Source organism: Hippocampus bargibanti, linkage group LG03, assembly GCF_051943395.1.
Source record: "Hippocampus bargibanti isolate YZ-2025 linkage group LG03, ASM5194339v1, whole genome shotgun sequence".
Taxonomy (NCBI): Eukaryota; Metazoa; Chordata; class Actinopteri; order Syngnathiformes; family Syngnathidae; genus Hippocampus; species Hippocampus bargibanti.
The window spans coordinates 4,289,059-4,305,407 of NC_142736.1; the positions used below are offsets into that span (position 1 = coordinate 4,289,059).

Genomic DNA, 16,349 nt, shown 5'->3' on the forward strand with positions numbered 1-16,349 from the left:
GAAAAAAAGCACTTTGATAATGCAAATGTTTTTTTTCTGTTTGAGTAAATTTCCGAAATTAAAAAAACTCGTTTCCCCAAAACACTGGGCACTACAACACATCTGCATTATCAGGTACTCGCTTTTTTTGTGTGGAATATCTACACTTAAATATCGATCAACGTGTAAATGTTATAAAATAATACAATAGAATAAAATATAATACATATTGATTTATAGAACGCTTTAACAACAGCTGAAGTTGTAACAAAGCTGCACTTCCGTTGCCGGAAGTGCAGCGACAGCGTTCACTCCACCCGGAAGTAACTCAAATCTAAAATGTTCATGGGCATATGAACACGGAAATGGAGACATAAAGTAACACAATTGTGAAATATAATTTGAGAGAATTTCATTTAGAAGAAGGAATGACATTTATTGGGGGAGGAGGGCTAGGGTGGGGCTATTGCCCGGAAGAAGAACAAACCCTGCGTTTTTTTTAATTGTCTCTTTTTTTCATGGCTGTATGAGCTTCGAAAATAAAAGTAATTGCATTTAAAAAAGTAGTAAAAACAACTTCTCTTTATACAGTTAGATTTCTACGAACGTGCTGCCTTCCCCTTTGTTTTTATTTTTTATTTTTTTTCACGACTGCTCATGTAACCTGCCTGTTCTTCGTTTCGGCGAGCTGAGCCATTCAAGCGGTCGGAAATTGGTCAGGCGCCGGTGGCTTCAGCGACTATTAACCCAATCAGCGGAGAGTATCGCCGAACGGTTCCGCCTTTCGCGCGTTCTCAGCTAACCATTGGCTAATCTTCACGGACCTGACATTTTGGGGGCGTGTCGGTTCCGTAACGGTGAGCTCCGTTCGGAGGTGAAGAGGGGGGGAATCAAACGCGCGGTGAACCGGAGAGGAGCGACCGCTGCTGGGCGAAGCGTCACGGTTGTATAGCCGAGAAGAAAAACGAAAAGGTTGTGCTGTGAAAACACAAAAAAGTGTCAGGTGAGTTAAGAGTATGACCATTCTAATTTCGTAATACCCGTCGGAATTTGGATGGACTCGTTGAGTGGAGGGGGGGGGGGGGGGGGGGCAGAAGCTAACTAACCATGGCTACGTTACGTCACGTTCGTGAAGATAGTGCTGTTTTCCACCTTTGTTTTTATATGCTGCCATAAATGAAGTTATCCGATGTTCGCGTGGACGCTGTATTGCGTGTTTATTTATTTATGATCCCGATTGTTGGCCTGACACGACCTTTCAACCAGACAAGCGTGTTGACATGAGGGTCGATCCACAATTGAAGAAAGCCCCCCCCCGTCCCGACCCCAAGTACAGTATCGAATTTTGAATAATCCTCACACGTAATAAAATAATAAAAATTCGATCAAATCTAAAAAATATATAAACAGAAAAGCTTGCTTGAAAATATGTAGCTTTTTAAATACATAATAATAATAATAATAATAATATCTGAAAATTCTCAAAAAAAGACTATCAACATCGCAGGGCTAATACTAGTGAGCCTCAATCGGCAGTATAAATGCACCTAAAAGCTAGCAACCAATCATTTGATGACAATGAGGTTAAAATCTTAGCGAAAGAAAAGAAATGGTTTAAAGGGGAGTAAAAGAAGCTATTTTCATACAACAGCAAAATTCTTCACCAAACCGCCATGGTGGGGTGAGGTTCAATTTGGATCGTTCGTACAACAGAGTTCTTAGGCAACATAGGCTTAGTTATGCTGATGAGGTGATACCAGTGCAAATGGGCCCATCAGGCCACTCGTTAGTCAGGACAATAGAAGTAATCAGTGGAGCTGCAGGGAGTAGTCCTCTGCTCCCCCCAACCTGAGAGCAGGGACCAATCATAGCAGAGTCCGGCACCGCCACGTCTGGACAGTAGGGATATATATATATATATATATATATATATATATATATATATATATATATATATATATATATATAGCTGAAACTACCAGCAAGACTTTAGTTCGCTGACGAAGCTTCTTGGATAAGAAGCGAAACGTCCGACACCTTCAAAGAAGTACAGATGACGGCTGAAGAAACCTTTTCATCGATGGATCACTCCTGTACGACTCAGAGTTTACACAGACGAAATAATAATAATAATAATAATACATTATATTTTAAGCACCTTTCAAAGCTCTCAAGGACATTTTAGTCACAGACAAGCATAGGTACTATAATAAATAAAATAGAATACAGTAAATAAAGTACAGCCCAAAATTCAAGAACTCAATTTAATCGCAACAAAAACAGTTAAACATTTTTTAACTCCTATTTTTTTCATTACTGTCTCTTATAACTGTGGTAATATTTGCTTGATGAAACATAATCTTTCAAATTATATTTTTTTTTGTTTTCCCCCAAAGAGCGGATCAATAATATATCAAGTGTATTAAACAATAACACAATGGACACCGTGTACCGAATGTGCTACAATATGTGATCAAAATGGCTACCATGGTTAATAAACAATAGCATGATGGATGTTACTAAGCAGTGGCAGCAAATGATACCTTTTTCTCTTTTTTTCTTTCTATCACAGTAAAAAGACCGTCCCTAAATTGATTTTAAAAAGTGAAAATGTCATCGCAGATATCAATATTTAAGACATTTTTGGCCTGAATCTCCTCATCAATTTTATGTGTAGCTTTATTTCTTGTTTCTATTTATAATTGTATTTTATTTATTATTTTATGTTTTTTTTTTCTATGCTTCTCTGTGACGGTAAAGTGTCCGTGAGAGCTTTGAAACAGGCTCGAAAATAAAATGTATTATTATTATTTTTACTATTATTATTATTTAATTAATGTCTTTGCACTAAATTAAAACAACTATGACAGTAAGTGGAATTCCATCGATCACAGAAGATAGAAATCTGCTATCTCAAAAGAACAAAAAAAGCCCCCCCTCCACACACTCGCAGAAAATAACATAATTGTTTATTTCAACGTTCACCTTACACATACCAATTAAGTTCGTAAACTGAGGTAACACTGTATTTAGCCAGCTAGCTTCTATCTATTTGAGTTACTTCTGGGTTGAGTGAATGCTGGCGCGCGTGGCTGCCGCTGCTCACCCACAGAAAAACTGATCCTGTGACTAGAAAGTGACTGAGAGTTTTGAAAGGTGTTTAGAAATGAAATGTATTATTATTATTATTATTATCTAACCATAAATGGTCATTTCTTTGAAGGAAATTGACGCCAATATACAATGCCAAACGACAGCTGAGTTGAAATTGTAATCCACAGGTGTCCAAGTCAAGGTACCGGGGCCAAATCAGGCCCACCGCATCCCACACAGGCCCGCGAAAGCAAATCAAACTTGGGAAATTTCATGATGCCTGCTAAAATCCCAACCAAAATTTCAAATTCTGACACCTGACACCATTTTTTTTGTTTCCTGACATCAGAAAAACGTTTTATAGCATCTAAAATAGCCAAAACACGCTGGCTGATCTTTTTAGTCAAATGCAAAACACCAATAAAAATGTCCCAAAACTGCCACAAAATGAGCTCGGAACTGGGCAGATTCAGAAAGTCGTGACGTCACTATTGGTCACGCACTGCCTTGCTCCAGAATCAAAACAATGGCTCTAGTTATGAATATGATTCCAATACAGGTAACATCAAATACAGGTAACATCCGACTTACGACCGAGTTCCGTTCCGACCAAACGGTCGTAAGTCAAAACGGTTGTAAGTCGAAATCCATTCAAAATATTGAATAGAGACACGGAGGCTAAATGACTGGCAAACTCCCTCCTCTGATGCCATCACACAGTCGATTGCTGTGCGAGGGTGAGATGCTGGCTGGCCAAAATTGTCATACGCGTTGCCGGCCTGCTAGCGCGTTGCGGTGCTTGGCGTCTAATTCAAATTTTTAAAATAGGGTCTGGAGGTCGTGGTCGTAAGTACGGGTGGTCATAAGTCGAGCCAGTCGTAAGTCGGATGTTACCTGTAGTTCTGAAGAGGAAAGCATAAATGTTTGCAATCGATTCAAGAAGTCCTTCCGTATCAATTCGAGCCATCTGGACTCCAATGTAGCGCACAGAAAATGCACAAGATGGCGCCCAAACTCCATTGCAAATGGACTGATTTGTCCGTTGGGAATTTGTGTCAACTTACACCTTCTTTATGCGTGTTACCGCAATTGGCTGCGACACACAACGATTCACCATTGCGTTATTTATGTTGTTTTCCTTCTAATTTCGCGATCAACACGGTGTTTTCTGATGAAAAAAAAGTACCCAAAATGCATTGTGTGTCGCTTTCTCGGTCACGGGCGTTCCCTCCGTGACGTCACATCAGGCATCGTCATCAACAAGACTTCATGAATATTCAGTCTTAAAACGTCAAATATCACTATATGCGGTGGAATCTTTGTCAAATACGCTCAGTAGAAGTCATTTTACAAATTATGGACGCAACTTGTCCGCAATTGTCGGTTGTCCTTTAACTACAATGTGGCCTGCCGCTAAAAAAAAACAAAAATGACACCCTTCCTCGACGGGAACGATGATCACTCCTTTGGCAGGCATGAACAGCGCCACGGAAGTCACCAGGAGGCGGATCCAAAATGGCAGCCACGGGCAAATGGCGTCGGACAAGATGGCCGAGCCTGCGCAGTGGGGGAGAGCCTGGTGAGTTGCGGTTCACAGTTTTGATGACTCAGCAATGTACAGTGATACCTCGGTTTACGAACACCTTGGCTTACGAACTTTTTGGTTGACCAACGTTAAATTTATAAACATTTAACCTTGGCATACAAACTATTTTTCGGGATACACACGGAGCTGCCACGATGAGTGATTCGTCGTTCGCGAACGACCCTGTTCTTCTAACAACAAAATGGCAGCCGACTGTTTTTGTCCTCTATTTCCCGCCCCCAGTCTTCGGGTAAAGCCACGTGATGAAGAACGCAGCAGTGAGGGGAGGTGGTTTAAACATTAAAGAGACAGGCAGACGACAGAGAGAGAGTGAGAAAATGGATAGAAAACTGACATTTGGGCTCGTTTCAACTTTGACAAGGCAGAGTGTAGACTGCAAGGTTAAAATTCACATTAATCAGGCTCCACAAATAACCCGCACAATGCATCTGTACACTTGATGCAAAAAACTATCAACCCAGCCAAACAGAAGACAATTGATGAGGAACTAGATACAATTATCACAGAGAAAGCACCTACAAGGGATCATTCCTCAAGATGGTGAAACGTTCCTACGTTCCTTATCAAGTGTTTAATGCTGATGAAACTAGCCACTCCATTCCATCAAGCCATCAACGACTATCACAAAGGTCAATAAAATGACTTTATCATACAGTACAGTTTATTTCTTTAATTACAATACCATAGCACATTTATTATAAATAAAATAAGGTGTATTTTGTGTAGTTTTAAGGCTTAGAAAATTAGAAAGTAGAAAATTATGTTTTATGGTGACCTGGGAACAGATTCTTCTCATTTTAATGGTTTCCTATGGGAAATTAATTTTTGGGTTACACACTTTTGGCCTTACACACTCTGTCTGGGAACCAATTAAGTTCGTAAGCCAAGGTATCACTGTACTTTTTGATTTTCTGTGGGAAATGCTAAAACGGGGTTTTCTTTCTCCGCTCTGGTGGACTTCAGGGAGGTGGACTGGTTTTCTCTGCTGAGCGTGGTGGCCCTGCTGTGCTTCGCGCCGTTCATCGTCTTTTTTTTCGTGATGGCCTGCGACCAGTACCAGTGTTCGGTCACGCAACCCCTCTTGGAGCTCTACAGTGGCGAGTCCACCTTGCTCTCCATCTGGGCCCGTGTACCCTTCGTCACCTGGTCGGCCGCCAAGATCTACACCGCCTGGGTCATTTTCCAGGTAAGAGCGACGGCGCCATTTTGGCTCTGGGATCCGTTTGGTTCTATTTGTGATCGTATTTTAATTATTATTGTACCTATGCTTGTCTATGTATTATTATTATTATTATTATTATTATTATTATTATTATTATTATTTAATCCAAATCTCATTTGTATCCTCTTGTTTGCGGTTGCCCATTAAAAAGTAAACAAAAAACAAAAAATAGACCCCGATTAAGGATAAAATTGGGTCATCACAAATGCATCCTGTACCTATGCCCGATACAGTATGACACATGAAAACTAAAATAAAAAAATAATACATGTTAAAATGTATACAATTATAAAATATATTGGAAAAAATATAATGTATAAAATGTATTTTATATATAGAATATAAAAAATAAGAAAACAATAAAAGACAATCAAAACAATTCAAAATATATAAAAAAGTAAAATACATTAGAAAAAATATATGTTTATCTTAAATATAAAAAATAAGAAAACAGTAAAATATATAATCAAAACAACTTAAAATATATAAAAAATAAAATATATTAGAAAAATATATAAAATATATAATTTTCATTATAAAAATAATAAAATATAATACATCATCAAAACGTTTTTAAATGTATACAAATATAAAATATATTAGAAAACAATATAAAATATAATGAAGTTTTTACATAAAAACAAAAATGATACAACATAATTACAAACTAAAATATATCAAAAAACGTGAACATATTTAAAAATGTAAAATATATTAGAAAAAAATATATTTAATATATTTTCGATAAAAATAATAAAAAATCAAGTACCTAATCAGAAATTTTAAAATATATAACATATATTCAAATATATATAGCAAATATAGATAATAAGTTTTTATATAAAAATCTAAACATAATAAAAAATAAAATACATAATCAAAACATTTTTAAAAATATAATATAAAATATATGAGAAAAAAATATATAAAATATATGACGTTTTAGATAAAAACATAAAAATAATACAACATAATTACAAAATAAAATACATCAAAAAAATGTCAAGGTATTTAAAAATGTAAAATATATATTGAATAATTTTTTTCTATATACATAATAAAAAATAAACAATAAAATGTCACAAATTTTAAAATACAGAACATATATTCAAAAATATAGATAAACTATATATATACTATAGTTTTATATAAAAATAAAAACATACAATGCATAATCAAAAAAAATAAAATAGATAAAAATATAAAATAGATTTGAAAAATACATGCCATAAAGTACAGTGATACCTCGGTTTACAAACCCCTTGGCTTACGAACTTTTCGGTTTACAAACGTTAAATTTATGAACATTTTACCTAGGCATATGAACTACTTTTCGGGATACACACGGAGCGCCACAATGAGTAATATGTCGTTCGCCAAGGAGCCCGTTCTTCTAACAAGAAAATGGCAGCCGACTGTTTTTGTCCTCTATTCCCCGCCCCCAGTCTTCGGTTAAAGCCACGTGATTGGTCAAGAACGCAGCAGTGAGGCGAGGTGGTTTAAACATTAAAGAAACAGGATGACGACAGAAAGACAGTGAGAAAATGGATAGAAAACAGTGAAATTTGGACTCGATTCAACTTTGATAGTTCAAAAGCAGAGTGTAGACTGCAAGGTTAAAATTCCCATCAATCAGGCTCCACAAATAACCCGCACAAGCCATCTGTACACTTGATACAAAAAGCTATTAACCCAGCTATTCAGAACACAATTGATGAGGAACAAGGTAAAATGATCGCAGAGAAAGCACCGACAAGGGATCATTCGTCAAGATGGTGAAAGAAGAAGTTCGTCAAGTGTTTAATGCTGATGAACGCGGCCACTCCATTCCATCATGCCATCAACGACCATCACAAAGGTCAATAAAACGACTTTATTATATAGTACAGGTAAAATAGGGTATATTCTGTGTAGTTTTAAGACTTAGAAAAATAGGAAATAGAAAATTCTGTTTTATGGGGACCTTGGAACGGATTATTTTCATTTTAGTGGTTTCCTATGGGAAATTATTTTTGGGATACACACTTTTCACCTTACATACTCTGTTTGGGAACCAATTAAGTTCGTAAGCCAATGTATCACTGTATATATAATAAACATGTTTCTATAAATATAGTGGGTGTCCTTTCCAGGTGGTGTTGTACATGTGTTTGCCTGACCTGTTGCACAAAGTCCTCCCCGGTTACGTCGGGGGAGTCCAGGACGGCGCCCGAACCCCCGCAGGTAACTGCCACACTCACTTCGATTGCAACGCCGTCGCCTTGACGTTTACCCGTGGCCCCCTTCAAGGCTTCATCAACAAGTACGAGATCAACGGGCTGCAATGCTGGCTGATCACGCACGCCCTTTGGCTGGCCAACGCCCGCTACTTCCGCTGGTTCTCGCCCACCCTCATTTTTGACAATTGGATCCCGCTCATGTGGTGCGCCAACGCGCTGGGTTACGCCGTGGCCACCTTCGCATTCGTCAAGGCCTACTTATTCCCCACCAATCCGGAGGACTGGTGAGGACATTTGATTTTACCCTCCCGTCCAGACACCCCCTTGCATCAGCGACTTGACGTCTCCGCAGTAAGTTCACGGGCAACGTTTTCTACAACTATATGATGGGCATCGAGTTCAACCCGCGCGTGGGCAAATGGTTCGACTTCAAGCTGTTTTTCAACGGGCGGCCGGGCATCGTGGCATGGACGCTCGTCAACTTGTCCTACATGGCCAAGCAAAAGGAGCTCCACGGTCAAGTGAGCAACTCCATGCTGCTGGTTAACGTCCTGCAGGTGAGCCGAGATGGAAAACGGTAACTAGACGCGTAGATTCTTTATCGTCAGCGACAAATGGCGGATATTGGACACCTCCGGACAAGTTGCGTCCATAATTTGTAAAATGGCTTCAGATGACTTCCACTGAGCGTATTTGACAAAGATTCCACCGCATATCACTATAATTTGCTATCTGTTAGCTATCTGGCTGGCTGGATCGCTAGCTAGGTATCTGTTGGCTATCGATTGGCTAGCTAGCTAGCTTTATATCTATTTGAGTTACTGCCGGGTTGAGTGAATGCTGGCGAGTGTGGCTGCCGCTGCTCACCCATCGAAAAACTGATCCTGTGACTGTAAAGTGACCTTGAGAGTTTTGAAAGGCGCTTAGAAATTAAATGGATTATTATTATTATTTTACCTTTTCAGACTCGCGCTGAATATTCAGGAAGTCTTGTTTTCGAGTTAATGACGATGCCCTAAGTGACGTCACGGAAGGAACGCCCCTGACCGAGAGTGACACACAATGCATTTTGGGTACTTTGTTTGGTCTGAAAAGTTTGTGTTGATGGCGAAATTAGAAGGAAAACTACATAAATAACGCGATGGTGAATCGTTGTGTGTTGCACCAAGACTACTATTTGATACTAGTTGACACAAATTCCCAGCGGACAAATCAGCCCATTTCCAACGAAGCTTGTGCGCCATCTTGTGCATTTTCTGGGCGCTACATTGGAGTCCAGACGCCTCCAATTGATACGGAAGGACTTCTTTAATCAATTGCAAACATGTATGCTTTCCTCTTCAGAACTATTTGAATCATATTCATAACTGGATGAGTCACAAGAAAGCATCTTCTCCAAATCTGAAGCCATTGTTTTGATTCTTGAGCAAGGCAAAGACGTCTTGGCGTGACGTCACGAACAAGGGGGCGGGTCCTTCTGAAACGCGCCATGTCCGAGGTCATTTTGAAGTAGTTTTGTGACACTTGAAGTCATTTTTATTGGTGTTTTGCATTTCACTAAAAATATCAGCCTGCGTGTTTTGGGTATTTTAGATGCTATAAAACGTTTTTCTGATGTCAGTTAGGAAACAAAAAAATGCTGTCGGTTGTCCTCTAAGTACACCCCTACCGGTTCTTCTTCTTCTTCCTTTTAGGCCATCTATGTGTTGGATTTCTTTTGGAACGAAGCATGGTACCTCAAGACCATCGATATCTGCCACGACCATTTTGGCTGGTACCTGGGCTGGGGTGACTGCGTGTGGCTGCCCTACCTCTACACGCTACAGGTCGGTGGTCCGCAAGACAAGTCCATGAACAGAGCGAAAAACTTTAATAATCATAATAATAAGAATAAATTTCATTTATAAGCGCTTTTCAAACTCTCAAGGTCACTTTACGGTCACAAGATAGGGTTTTTTTTTTGGGGGTGAGCAGCGGCAGCCATACGCGCCAGCGTTCACTCAATCCGGAAGTAACTCAAATAGACAAAAAGCTAGCTAGCTAGCTAGCTAATAGATAGCCCAACAGATACCTAGCAAGATAGCCAGTCAGCTAGATAGTGAGGGTACAGCAAGTGCTGAAGAATGAATCACCCGCTGTATCTTTGTGTTGTCATATTATTTAGTTTTTTTTTACTTTGTTACTTCCAGGTTGAGTGAACGCTGGCGCGTGTGGCTGCCGCTGCTCACCCACAGAAAAAAAATATCCTGTGACTGTAAAGTGTCCTTGAGAGTTTTGAAAAGCGCTTATAAATTAAATGTATTATTATTCATTATTATTATTTATTATACATAAAATAAGGTATATTGTGTGTTAATTAAATGTATTATTATTATTATTATTATTATTATTATTATTATTATTATTTTCACATTCCAATCAGCATAAGAACCAAAATAAAGCAAAAATACTCAACCGAATTGAATTTGTGAGCTACTGCATTTTGTCAAATTTCATTTGACAGAAAAAAATAATGTAAACTATTATCAATCAAATGCATTAAGAATTAAATTTTCCGGTCACTAGCATTGTTTTGATTCGCAATGAAGCAGTTATGAATTTAGTTTGTTCAGAGATCACTCTGATTTTCACACCAAACCTAAGATGTTTAATTTTAATTATTATTATTTATTATACATAAAATAAGGTATATTTTGTGTAGTTTTAGAAAATTAGAAAATTGTGTTTTATGGGGACCTGGGAACGGATTATTGTCATTTTAATGCTTTCCTATGGGAAATTAATGTTTGGAATACACACTTTTCGCCTCACACACACTTTTTGGGAAGCAATTAAGTTAGTAAGCCAAGGTATCACTGTATTGTACTTTTATGACTCTCTGATTCAAAAAGGTTCCCGATCCCTGGCTTAAGCGTTTCGTGAAAAAGTGACATGTAAACATGCGCACTTCACTTCTGACTATTTGATACGTCAAATTTACCCGCGCGGTAAGTGACCGAAATGCTGCATTTTTAGTATAATAATAATAATAATAATAATAATAATAATAATAATAATAATAATACATTTTATTTTAAGCGCATTTCAAAGCTCTCAAGGACACTTTACAGTCACAGACAAGCATAGGTACTACTATCATAACTAAAATGCAATCACAAAATAGAATACAATAAATAAAATACAATTATAAAATAGAAACGAGAGAAAGAGCTACACAGAAAATGCGATTTTAAATCGGTGGCTTTTAAGATGGGATTTAAAGGTGGGAAGGGAATCGATGCTACGCACGTTGGGAGGAAGTGAGTTCCAGAGTTTGGGGGCAGAGCAGCTGAAAGCTCGGTCCCCCATCATGCTGAGACAGGCGGGGGGGGGGCACGCAGAGGTGGAGGGAGGAAGAGGATCTGAGGGAACGAGAGGGAATAGAAATTTGAAGAAGGTCACATCGGTGGTATGAGGTATTTTGAGTGCAGTTCTCCCCCGAATTGTAGTTTTTCACATTTTGAAAATGGCTTTCCACACCGCCGTAAATTGTCCAAAACTGTCCCGCAGGGTCTGTACCTGGTGTACCACCCGGTGCAACTGCCGTGGGCTCACGCGGCGGCCGTGCTGCTACTGGGCCTATCGGGCTACTACGTCTTCCGGGCCGCCAACCACCAGAAGGACCTTTTCCGGCGCAGCGAGGGCGCCTGCGCCATCTGGGGCCGTCCGGCCGCCTTCATCGATTGCTCGTACCGCTCGGCCGACGGCGCGGCGCACCGCAGCAAGCTGCTGACGTCGGGTTTCTGGGGAGTGGCGCGCCACTTCAACTACACGGGCGACCTGATGGGCTCGCTGGCCTACTGCGCCGCCTGTGGATTCGGGCACCTGCTGCCGTATTTTTACATCGTCTACATGAGCGTCCTGTTGGTGCACCGCTGCCTGCGGGACGAGCATCGCTGCGGAAGCAAGTACGGCGCCGACTGGAAGCGCTACACGGACGCTGTGCCCTATCGGCTCATCCCGGGATTCTTCTAGGACCAGCGGAGGTATCCGAACCCAGCCACATAATACAGCGATACTTCGGTTTACGAACCCATTGGCTTACAAACTTTTCGGTTTACGAATGTTAAATTGATGACAATTTTACCTTGGCATACAAACTATTTTTCGGGATACACACGGAGCTGCCACAATGAGTGATGTGTCGTTGGCGAACAAGCCCGTTCTCCTCACAAGAAAATGGCAGCTGACTGCTCTATTCCTCGCCCCCCAGTCTTCGGTTAAAGCCACGTGATTGGTCAAGAACGCAGCGGTGAGGGGAGGTGGTTTAAACATTGAAGAGACAGGCATACGACAGAGAGAGTGACAAAATGGTGAAATTTAGACTCGTTTCAACTTTCATAGTTCAAAGGCAGAGTGTAGACTGCAAGGTTAAAATTCCCATCAATCAGGCTGCACAAATAACCCGCACAAGCCATCTGTACACTTGATGCAAAAAGCTATCGACCCAGCTAAACAGAAAACAATTGATGAGGAACAAGGTAAAATGATAGCAGAGAAAGCACCTACAAGTGATCATTCCTCAAGGTGGTGAAAGAAGAAGGCCACGTTCGTCATCAGGTGTTTAATGCTGATGAAACCGGCCACTCAATTCCAACAAGCCATCAACGACCATCACAAAGGTCAATAAAACCACTTTATTATACAGTAGTTTATTTCTTTAATTATAATACCACAGCACAGTTATTATACATAAAATAAGGTATATTTTGTGTAGTTTTAGAAAATTAGAAAGTAGAAAATGACGTTTTATGGGGACCTGGAAACGGATTATTCTCATTTTAATGGTTTCTTATGGGAAATTAATTTTTGGGATACACCCTTTTTGAGTTACATACTCCGTCTGGGAACCAATTAAGTTCGTAAGCCAAGGTATCACTGTATACACCAAAGAATAAGCGGTCTCGTTTTCACCCTTGGACCGAATTTGATGAAGTGGACACCTGTCCAATAGTCCAAATATTGCACAGAAACGGTACAAATCACTCAACTTGGAAGTAACTCACATAGAAAGCTATCTAGCTCGCTAATAATAACAATAATACATTTGATTTATAAGCGCCTTTCAAAACTCTCAAGGACACTTTACAGTCACAGGATTTTTTTGTGCGGGTGAGCGGCGGCAGTCATTCACGCCAGCATTCACTCTAGCCGGAAGTTACACTGCAGCAAAGTTATGAAAGGAAGAGGAAAGGAAAGAAAGAAGTAGAAAAACAAAATACTGTATTTTATACGTCTTTTATCATTTAGCTTGTAGTCGACGTGCACATTCCACCATGACGTCCCTGATCCACTGCTGAAAAGGAGGCTTTGATCCTCTCCTCTTTTATCTAGAACGGCTTCATGTAACAAAGAGGGTACAGCAAGTGCAGAAGAATGAATGACTCTGTGACTTTGTGTTGTCATATTATTTGTTATTTAGTTTTTTTGTTTTTTTTTTACTTCAAGATTCCAGCAGCTGCCTTTCCAGCAGCTCCTGTATTTTGTTTTTCTACTTCTTCCTTTCCTTTCCTAACTTTGCTGCTGTGAAATGTCAATTTCTCCACTAAGAGACAAATAAAGGTACATCCAATCCAAGTGAAAATTTAGGATGATACGCTACAACATTCTGAGCTGAAGGCCACATTGCTAACACGGCGGACATTTTGTTCAGTTGACATCTTGCGATTCCGGTTCGGTTCAACGTTCTTGTACGACTTTTTGATGATTTCCGTTCATGATAATCCAGTTAAAAAAAATTTTTTTGGGGGGGTGTATTGCATTTTGGACGGTAGGTGGCAGCAAATGACCAGCGAGTTAAGTCTTGACTGGCGTTTGTTTGCAAGTTGGAATTGTTTTCTTGTTCTAAAATACGGATCATCATATCTTATTTTGAAATAATTACAATTATTTTAAAATGGTGGACCATAAAACATTTTGCTTATTTCCGCTCATGATATCGAGTTAAAAGTTGTTTTTTTGGGGGGTTGTATTGCATTTTGGACGGTAGGGGGCAGCAAATGACCAGCGAGTTAAGTCTTGACTGGCGTTTGTTTGCAAGTTGGAATTGTTTTCTTGTTCTAAAATACGAATCACGATATCTTATTTTGAAATCATTGTAATTACAGTATTTTATCATCTTGAACCATAAAATATTTTCATGTTTGACTGTAAATATAACACATACAACGTTAATTGTGTTTTAAAACACGTTTTAAGATGTTACATTAATATTTTTTCTTTATATCACTGTAAAGATGTTTTGTTGAAATGACTCAATTAACGTCAACATTTTGCACAAAATAAAATCATTTGGACCCAGAAACATTTTTGATGTCTTTTTTTTTTTTTTTTTGATCGAGTTGAGAATTTTTTGGGGATCCGGATGATTTTATTTCATCATTTCGGCACGGATGGGCGGCAATGGTTAGTTATCTATTAGCTAGCTAGCTTTCTATCTATTTGAGCAGCTTTTGGGTTGAGTGAATGCAGAAGGACTCGTCTTGTGACTTTGCGGTGACCTTGAGACTTTTGAAAGGTGCTTATAAATCAAATGTATTATTGTTATTATTAGCTATCTATTAGCTAGCTAGATAGCTTTCTATGTGAGTTACTTCCAAGTTGAGTGAACGCTTGCGCGTGTGGCTGCCGCTGCTCACCCACAGAAAAACTTATCCTGTGACTGTAAAGTGACCTTGAGAGGTTTGAAAGGCGCTTAAAAATGACATTATTATTATTATTAATGGGGTGGGGGCGTGCGTCCAAGATGGAACTTATAAAAAAGAAACATACACGGGAGAAAAAACACAACAGTCTGGCCTGATTTCCCCCAGGGGAGCTCAAATTATTTTTTATGACGAGTTTTGAAGCGGTGTGCCAAAGTAAGAAATGGGGTACCTCAGAGGAGGGGGGGAAAGTACGTGATTTGTCAGCAAAAAAAAAAAAAAAACAAAGAAATCAAAGAGTACCCAACAGTCGTGGATCACATTATGAACATTCCAGGCACGATTGGACCAATAACCTGAGCTGGTGTTTTCAAAATCAAATAGTTGTGTTATTCAGAACTGTTTTTTTAACTCATTCACTGCCAGACGTGTACAAAAATGTATCCACTACAGTGTCAGGGTTTTTTTGTCTCGTGAATGGGAATTCCAGCTCTTTTTAGAGAGCTGGGTTTTTTTTGGCTCGGCTCACTAATAACATCCGGCTCTTTTGGCTCCCAAAAGGCTCCTCAGTTTGGTTGTTTTTTTGTTGCTTAAATTAACTACCAAAAATCATGTAAAATTATGTGAAAAACTAATTACCTGTGTAAAAAAATACACTATATCTAATATTTGTATTTATGTCTTTATATGTGCACAGAGAGCAACTTTGACTTTCCCTGTCGTTGGTCTGATGATCAGCTGTCACTAATTTGCTTTTCATATTAATAATGCTATCATATCAACTAGTGTAAAAAGATCATAATCGAATAATAATAACAGCATAATGTATGTAATAACATTTGTCCACCTGTCTACCCTAACCCCCCCGCCTCACCTCACTGCTGCATGTGTGTATGTGTGTGTGTAAAATTCTCTCTCCCTCGTCTACCACGGATATTGACCAATCACGTGTGGCTTTAACTTAAGACCAGGGGAGGTGGGAATAGAGGACAAAAAAAAAAAAATCTGCTCCCATTTCCGGCTCCTTGTTAGGAACCGGCTCTTCTTGTTTGTTCACTTCAGCGAGCCGGCCCTAAGAACCGGCTCGTTCGTGAATGACACATTACTATGTTTGTCATTGTCACTTGAATTCCAGGGACCCACAGAATATTGAATATTAGGACGACCTAAACATTAAATAATAATATTAATAATAATAATTTCATTTATAAGCGCCTTTCAAAACTCTCAGGGTCACTTTAGAGTCACAGGATCAATTTTTCTGCAGGTGAGCAGCGGCAGCCACATGCCCCAGTGTTTACTCATGCTGGAAGTAACTCATATAGATAGAAAGCTAGCAAGCTAGCTAGCTAATTGATAGCTAATAGCTCGATAATTATACTAATAATAGTAATACATTTCATTTATAAGCGCCTTTCAAAACTCTCAAGGTCACTTTACAGTCACATGATCAGTTTTTCTATGGGTGAGCAGCGGTAGCCACTCGCCCCAGCGTTCACTCAATCCAGAAGTAAATCGATAGAAAGCTAGATAGCTAGGTAATAGAA

General features: G+C 39.2%; 1 protein-coding gene across 1 annotated transcript; it reads left to right on the forward strand.

Moving 5' to 3' along the window:
- The first annotated feature begins 830 nt into the window (after positions 1–830).
- Positions 831–14,319, forward strand: dhcr7 (7-dehydrocholesterol reductase). Its single transcript, XM_088991641.1, has 8 exons — positions 831–982; positions 4,546–4,651; positions 5,642–5,864; positions 8,033–8,123; positions 8,190–8,403; positions 8,472–8,676; positions 9,814–9,945; positions 11,669–14,319. The coding sequence occupies exons 2-8, from the start codon at positions 4,548–4,550 to the stop codon at positions 12,131–12,133; spliced, it is 1,434 nt and encodes a 477-aa protein (XP_088847767.1). The 5' UTR covers positions 831–982; positions 4,546–4,547; the 3' UTR covers positions 12,134–14,319.
- The last annotated feature ends 2,030 nt before the right edge of the window (positions 14,320–16,349 follow it).

What these genes read in the sequence shown, in the direction of transcription:
- dhcr7 (XM_088991641.1), top strand. Translation starts at nt 4,548, where the DNA reads ATGAACAGCGCCACGGAAGTCACCAGGAGGCGGATCCAAAATGGCAGC. An exon ending in CGGCGCCCGAACCCCCGCAG is followed by an intron (nt 8,124 to 8,189) that starts GTAACTGCCACA and finishes GCCCCCTTCAAG; the next exon opens with GCTTCATCAACAAGTACGAG. An exon ending in CCTACCTCTACACGCTACAG is followed by an intron (nt 9,946 to 11,668) that starts GTCGGTGGTCCG and finishes ACTGTCCCGCAG; the next exon opens with GGTCTGTACCTGGTGTACCA.